At 32.5% G+C, this 9,146-nt stretch overlaps 1 protein-coding gene across 1 annotated transcript; it reads right to left on the reverse strand.

The window, feature by feature from the left end:
* Nucleotides 1–565: 565 nt before the first annotated feature.
* Nucleotides 566–8,851, reverse strand: LOC113985411 (C-factor-like). The gene is made up of 6 exons (XM_027716173.2): nt 8,714–8,851; nt 2,403–2,454; nt 1,981–2,168; nt 1,739–1,897; nt 1,510–1,620; nt 566–722 (listed from the first exon to the last, which is right to left on the reverse strand). Exons 1-6 carry the CDS (start codon nt 8,849–8,851, stop codon nt 609–611), a joined length of 762 nt encoding a protein of 253 aa, XP_027571974.1. The 3' UTR covers nt 566–608.
* Nucleotides 8,852–9,146: the final 295 nt, after the last annotated feature.

Here is a 9,146-nt window from a genome sequence, read left to right on the forward strand (position 1 = left end):
CTGAGAGCCGCTCACACGAGGGGGAGTGGGAGCCTGTTTGCACTATTTCCTGGTGTACTGTGAGGTGGGGTAGATCTAGGGAGGGTCCAGGTCCCAAAAGACATTCCTAGAGATGTGCTGGGACTAGGGAAATCTCTCCCTGTGAAATCCCCAGCTGATGGAATAGAAAGAGCCTTTGCTGCCCTTGAGCCAGCAGAAAAAAAGCCTGGCAGCATCCTCGGGGTGGACATGGAAAGGCTGGCTGGTTTTGGGGTGGGCAGGCTCAGCAGGGCAAGAGCTGTGCTGTGCTGAGGCTGCCCCATGGCTGCAGTTTGGGGACCATCAGGGATGTCCTCAGGCCACCAAGCAGCGTGGCTTATGGCCCTAGAGTGAGGATGCCCAGGGGGTTCCCTCAGTCCCAAGGGATGCCCTGGACACAGGAGCACTCTTGGAGCACCCTTCTCTCTGCTGCTCTGGCCCAACTCAGCATCCCAGACAGTGGGGCAGCAATCCCAGCTCTCACCCCCCAGCCAGGGCATCCCTGTTCTCCCCCCCACAGAACCAGAGTGAGCCTGTGAATGGCAGTTCATTAGCTTTAATTAATTAAGCTCAGCAGACAGGCTCTGCTCTCACCAGGGCAGCCTCTGCCCTCTCCAGTCCCAGAAGGTGCCGTTGCTGGTGGCCGAGAGCTGGGACAGCAGCCGCAGGACACCCTGGACACTCTGCTCCACCGTCACGGGGCCCTGCTGGACCCAAGGGCAGGATGAAAAATGAGCCAAGACCCTCCATCCCAGCACCCCCATTCCCATCCCGTGGTGTGGTGGGATATCAGCTCTGGCTGGAGGCCAGAGGTGCTCTAGCAGGCAAGGGATGTGGCTTTGAGTGAATTGGTTTGTGCTGTAAGGATGTAGGTTAATTTTTTGGTTCCTAAATAAAAAGTGACTCTTTTGTCAGCCAGTGCAGGGTAAAGGGGCAGCCGAGTGCAGGGCCGGGGTGCCCTCTGCTGACACACCATCGGGATGGGAAAGGAAATACAAAGGCAAATAAAAAAACTGGAGGAAATTGGATTTTTTTGTGGGAGAGCCTGGAATTGGCCCTTTGCCGTGGTGGTGCAGCCACCCTGGGACTGAAGGGCACAAGGGTGAGTGCCTAGGAAAGAGATGCCCATGGGAAGGGATGTCCATGGGATGGGATGTCCATGGGAAGGGGTGCTTCTGGGAAGAGATTTATTTAACAGGGGATGTCTTTGGGAAGGGATGACTCTGAGCAGAGATACCCATGGGAAGGGATAACTGTGAGAAGGGATACCCCAGGAAGGGATGCCCCTGGGAAGGGATGACCTTGAGAAGGGATGTCTGTGGGAAGGAATGTCTGTAGGAAGTGATGCTCCAGGAACAGATGCCCCTGGGAAGGGATGACTCTGAGGAGAAATGGCCTTGGGAAGGGATGGCCCTGGGAAGGGATACCACAGGAAGGGATGTCCGTGGAACTTTGCTGAGCTAGGATGGCCAAGCACTTCCCATCACTCACCATCCCCTGTTCCAAGGGAGGTGTCACACAGCCAGGGTCCACAGACACGCAGAGGATCCCACTGCTCCCGTACTCCAGGGCCAGGCACTTGGTGAGCATGTTCAGAGCAGCCTGGGAGAACAACCCACACCCCCTTACCACCATGAGCTGGCAATGCCAGGGCCCGTGGGGGGGGGAATCTTGCAGGAGGTGACCCCCAAACTCCTCCCCATCCTCCCGGTGGCAGTACCTTGCTGCAGCGGTAGGAGATGTCCTGCCTCTCCTCCCAGGCCTCCGCCACCTCGATGGAGCCCAGGATGCTGGAGATGTTGATGATGGCAGCTCTGCTGCAGCTCATCTCACGCTGCCCTTCAGCCTCAGCCGCCTCCTTCAGCAGGGGCAGGAAGGCCTGCAGGGGATGGGAGCTTGGGCATCACCATCCTCTTCCTCCCCATTCCCAGCATTTGGGACAGGGGGTGCCCATGGGCTCACCTGGCTCGTCTGCAGGGGCCCGATGGTGTTGGTGGTGTACACGAGGCTCATGTTCTCCGCTGTCTCAGTGGCCAACGTGCTGCGGCGCGTGGTGCTGGTGTTGTTGATCAGGAGGTTGAGCCCAGCACTTCCCACCTTTTCCTGCACCTTCCCAACTGCTGCCTTTATGCTGTTGGGATCTGTCACGTCTGCAAGGGGACAGGAGGGCTTAGGGACAGGCTGGTGGCCACATCCCTGGCAAGATGCTGTAGGGCATGGCAGGAGGCAGCTCTCTGCCTCTGAGCATCCTCCTGATCCCATCAGTGACCTGGTTCAGCTGAGCCAAACTGAGGGACCCGCCTGCTTGGTGGCATTTCCCGGAGCCACCCACGGCTGCAATTAAATCCTGAGAGGCTTCATCCGCTCCCCGCCCCAGCACTTACCCAGAGGCAGGACAAGGACGTTGGGAAAGCCCAAAGCCACCTCGTTGACAGCCTGCATGGAGAAAGGCAGAAGGGAGGCGTCATGTGGGAAGGCTCAGCAGGGTGGGAACAGGGTGGCCCTGTAAGTCACAGCCGACAGGTTTGAACAAGATCCAGTGGGAGCGATTTGGGGCAAGTCACTGCTCCTCTGCACGTCACTGCTCCTCAAAGCTCCCGGCAGTGATGGCTCCGGCAGGGGGGCTGCCAGCAAACCCCCCCTGCACTCAACATCACGCACATCTCTACACCAAGAGAGGTCAAAAAATTACACACATCCATATTTAATACACATATAGGTATTTTAAATATTTATATATATATATATTTGCGCATTTTTTGTTTCATATATATATATATGAAACAAAAAAAATATTATAATATTATAATATATATATTATAATATCATACATATATTATTATATATATATAGCCTGTCCCTATATATATATATGAAACAAAAAATATATAATAATATATATTATATTATAATATACAATAATATATATTTATATATTATGATACATAAATATATACAATATATTTTATTATTTATTATATTTATTATATTTTATTATATTTATTTTACGAATATTTATATATTTTATTAAATAAAAAATATAAAATATAGATAAAAATATTATTATATATATTATAACACACATATATATAATATATATAATACATATATAACCTGTCCCTATATATATATATGAAACAAAAAATATATATAATATATATATTATAATATTATAACATATGTTATAACATCATACATATATTATAATATATATATATAGCCTGTCCCTATATATATATATGAAACAAAAAATATATATAATATATATATTATAATATTATAATATATGTCATAACATCATATATATATTATAATATATATATAGCCTGTCCCTATATATATATATGAAACAAAAATATATAATAATATATATTTCTATATTATAATACAGATTATAATACATAAATATATACAAGATATTTTATTATATTTATTTTATTAATATTTATATATATTTACTTTATTAAACAAAATATATAATATACACAAAATATTATTATATATTATTTATTATTTATATATTATGTATAAATAATAATAAAAAGAAATAATAAATAAATAATAAATAATAAAATATGAAATACAAAAAAATATAATAAAAACATAAATAAATATAATATAAAAAATATAATAAATATAATAAAAATATAATAAAATAAAATAAAATAATATATATGAAACAAACAAAAAATATTATAACATTATAATATATATATTATAATATCATATATATATTATTATATATATATGGCCTGTCCCTATACATATATATGAAACAAAAAATATATAATAAAATATATTATATTATTATAATATACAATAATATATATTTATATATTATGATACATAAATATATACAATATATTTTATTATTTATTATATTTATTATATTTATTATATTTTATTAAATTTATTTTACGAATATTTATATATATTTATTTTATTAAATAAAATATATTATATAAAATACAGATAAAAATATTATTATATATATTATAATACATATATATATAATATATATAATACATATATAACCTGTCCCTATATATATATATGAAACAAAAAATATATATAATATATATATTATAATATTATAATATATGTTATAATATCATATATATATTATAATATATATAGCCTGTCCCTATATATATGAAACAAAAATATATAATAATATATATTTATATGTTATAATACAGTTTATAATACGTAAATATATACAATATATTTATGTATATTTATTTTAATAAACAAAATATATAATATATACAAAAATATTATTTTATATTATTTATTATTATTTATATATTATTTATAAATAATAATAAATAAATAATAATCAAATATAAAATATAATAAAAACATAAATAAATATAATATAATAAATATATAATAAAATATAATATACTAAAATATAATAAAATATAAAATGTAATAAATGAATAAAAAATAAATAATAATAAATAATAATAAATAAATATAAATATAAACAATTATAAATTGTTATTTATATATATTCTTATATAAAAATATTATTATATATTATAAAATAATACATATATATAGCCTGTCCTTATATATATATGAAACAAAATATATATAATAGTATATATAATAATATTATAATATATGTATTATAATATATATATAGCCTGTCCCTATATATATATATGAAACAAAAAATATATAATAATATATATTATATTATTATAATCTATATTATTATAGATTATAATATATAAATATATATAATATATTTTATTATACTTATTTTATTAATATTTATATATTTATATAATTAGATTATTAAAGAAAATATATATTATAATATTATTATATATATTATAATATATTCATATATTATAATATATATATAGCCTGTCCCTATATATATATGAAACATATAAATAATAATATATATATTATCATCATGGCCAGTCTTCGCGAGCGAAGATTTGGGAAAGGTCTTTACCCTTCGAGCCTGCGCAGTGGATTTTTTAGGTGAGACACAGTGTGCGCTGAACTGAGCCCACCCTGTAATCCTGAGGTTCATCTGCCGGGGCCGAGCGAGCTCGGACAGTGGCAGGGAGGTCCTCAGGACGTCGGTTTGTTTGGAGTGACCTTCTCTTGGATGGATGGCCTTACAGGGCTGACGAGCTCCATCTGCCCGGAGGGGTTCCCTGACCAGGAATCGAACCCGGGCCGCGGCGGTGAGAGCGCCGCATCCTGACCACTGGACCACCAGGGGATATATATTATAATAGTATAATTCTATAATATATATATTATAATATCATATATATATTAAAATAAATATATAGCCTGTCCCTATATATATATAAATGAAACAAAAAATATATAATATATATAATATTTTATTAATATATATAATATTTTATTAATGTTTTTATATATTTATTTTATTAAACAAAATGTATATTATATATAATATATATTATATATAATAATATTATTATACATATTAATATAATAATATTATTATACATATTATAATATATATTTATATATTATAACACATATATATAGACTGTCCCCATATATATATATATAAAAGTGAAACAAAAATATATAATATTATATTTATTTTATTAATATTTATACATATATTTTGTTAAACAAAATATTTATACAATATATAATAATATTATTATATATATTATAATATATATTTATATATTATAATATATATATAGCCTGTCCCTATATATATATAAATGAAGCAAAAAATATATAATATATATAATATATATATATTTTATTAATATATATAATATATATAATATTTTATTAATAAATATACAATATTTTATTAATGTTTTTATATATTTATTTTATTAAACAAAATATATATTATATATAATAATATTATGCATATTAATATAATAATATTATTATACATATTATAATATATATTTATATATTATAACATATATATAGCCTGTCCCTATAAATATATATAAAAGTGAAACAAAAAATATATAATGTAATATTTATTTTATTAATATTTTTATATATATTTTGTTAAACAAAATATTTATATAATACATAATAGTATTATTATATATATTATATGTAAATTTATATATTATAACATATATATAGTCTGTCCCCTCACCGCGAGATTCAAAGTGAAACAAAAAATATATAATGTAATATTTATTTTATTAATATTTTTATATATATTTTGTTAAACAAAATATTTATATAATACATAATAGTATTATTATATATATTATATGTAAATTTATATATTATAACATATATATAGTCTGTCCCTATATATATATATAAAAGTGAAACAAAAAATATATAATATAATATTTATTTTATTAATATTTTTATATATATTTTGTTAAACAAAATATTTATATAATACATAATAGTATTATTATATATATTATAATGTAAATTTATATATTATAACATATATATAGTCTGTCCCTATATATATATATAAAAGTGAAACAAAAAATATATAATATTTATTTTATTAATATTTTTATATATATTTTGTTAAACAAAATATTTATATAATACATAATAGTATTATTATATATATTATAATGTAAATTTATATAACATATATATAGTCTGTCCCTATATATATATATAAAAGTGAAACAAAAAATATGTAATATTATATTTATTTTATTAATATTTTTATATATGTTTTGTTAAACAAATTATCTCATGATTAAAATAATGATTAAAATAATTCCATGATTGGCATGATTTAGTTAGTGTACAGGTTCTTCCTGTCCCTTTGGGTTTATTAGATTGTGCTGTGTCACTCTGGGAGGGTTGTGTTCAATATTCCACCATCCTGACATGGGGAATGGAAGTTCTTAAAAAGTTTATGGTTTGTAGAAGTGTTGGCAGTGAGTGCTGAGGGCTTTTCCGTCCCTTTTCAGAAAACCAGCAGTGAAGGAATGTGATATATTGGTGACATGTGATGCAATTCCTGGCCACAATTGACTGTTGTTAGTGTAAAACAGAGGAGCCCAAACTGACACTTGTGCTCTTGGCCGGGATTGGTGGCGTGGACTGGAACTGTTAAACAAATATATATTATTATATATATTATAATGTAAATTTATATATTATAATATATATATAGCCTGTCCCTATATATATATAAATGAAACAAAAAATATATAATATATATAATATATATAATATTTTATTAATATATATAATATATATAATATTTTATTAATAAATATATAATATTTTATTAATGTTTTTATATATTTATTTTATTAAACGAAATATATATTATATATAATATATATTATATATAATAATATTATTATACATTACTATCCTAAGTTATTATCCCTATTATAAGATATCTTTATATCTGATAACATCTCGATAGCCCTGTCCCTACTAGATCTTATCTAAACGTGCCACAAACAATATATCATATGATTTTCTTTTATTAATCTTTTCTCTATCTTTTGTTCACAACCTCGTCTATACCTCTATCGCTACTCTTCCCTATCTCCCTTCCTACTCGCTGTTTTATCTTTCCGCGCTCTAATAGCGCTTCCCCTCTCTATCTCTCCATGCACACCCACACCTGTTCCTCTTCTCTTCTTTTCTTACTCTTTTTGTTCTTTCTTTTCTTCACCCCCTAGCTCGCTCGTACTCTACCCTCTTTTCCTCTCTATTTCTATCTTCTCATCTCTTCTCCCTGTCCTCTATCGCATCTCTGCCAACCCCCCAGATCTCCTCCTCTCTTCCATCACTGTTTTCTCCCTATTTCTCTATCTCTATCCTCTCTCTCTGTTCATCTCTCGCTGGCCTGTCCCCTCTACTCTCGCTGCCCCACAACATATCTGTCCCCTTATTCTATATATTTATAATATAGAGGATATATTTTTTTATTGAATTAATATTTATATATATGTTCTTTTACATTACACAAATAGGGCTAGCCCTATTTCAAAATTATATGTTTAAGGATATAATTTTATATATTTACTATATATGAGGCGGTCACTAATATAAGATAATGACCAAAAAATATATAATATCTTATTATAATATTATAATATATATATTATAATATCATATATATATTTTAATATATATATAGCCTGTCCCTATATATATATGAAACAAAAAATATATAATATCTTATTATAATATATATTATAATATATATTTATATATGGTATATTTCGTTATATTTATTAATATATATTTATTTTATTAAACAAAATATGTATAATAATATTATCATAATAATATATATTATTATATATATTTATATATTATATTATATAGAGAGCCTGTCACTATATATATGAAACAAAATATATATAATAATATTTATATAATATTATTATAATATTATATATATATTATAATATATATTTATATATTATATACCTAGCCTGTCCCTATATATATATATATCTGAAACAAAAAATGCGCATATATATATAAATATTTAAAATACTTATGTGTGTATTAAATATGGATGTGTATATATATATATATATATATATATGTATGTATGTATGTATGTATGTATTTTTCCATGCCATTCATCGTGCAGGATGGTGACGCTCAGCACCCCAGTTCCAGGTGGGATGGTGGCATCCCCAGGCACCCTCCCCAGAGCTGACCTCTCCCTGTCCTCCCCCTGCTCCAGTGCCCTCCCTACCTTCCCCTGGGGGTCCCGGCAGGCGGCGAAGAGGTGCCGCGGGGGGCTCGGCTGCTCCAGCAGCCCCTTGAGCAGCGCCAGGCCCAGCCCCCCGTCGCAGCCGGTCAGCAGGACGCTGCCCGCGCCGAGCCCCTCCATCCCCGCCGCTCCCCGCGCCGGTTGTGCCGCTCCAGCAAGGTTTGGCAATCGGCCCCGATAATCCGGGAGGCGGCAACGCGGGTGCTGCTGGGATGGGTGGAGGTGGGGGGGCACCGCCTGCACCCCCTCTCCTGGAGGGGATGGGACAGCAGGATGCTCTTCTGCATCCCGGGTCACCCATCACCTCGACCATGGGGCTGTCTCACCCCTCCATACCCCAAAATACCCACTCCCTCCAGCCACGGGCACCCTAAAGGGGTGAGGGGATCTTCCCACCTGTCCCCTGTTTTTGGGG

This window comes from Pipra filicauda, unplaced genomic scaffold (genome assembly GCF_003945595.2).
Source record: "Pipra filicauda isolate LSUMZ 115617 unplaced genomic scaffold, ASM394559v2 scaffold205_size1947385_pilon, whole genome shotgun sequence".
Taxonomy (NCBI): domain Eukaryota; kingdom Metazoa; phylum Chordata; class Aves; order Passeriformes; family Pipridae; genus Pipra; species Pipra filicauda.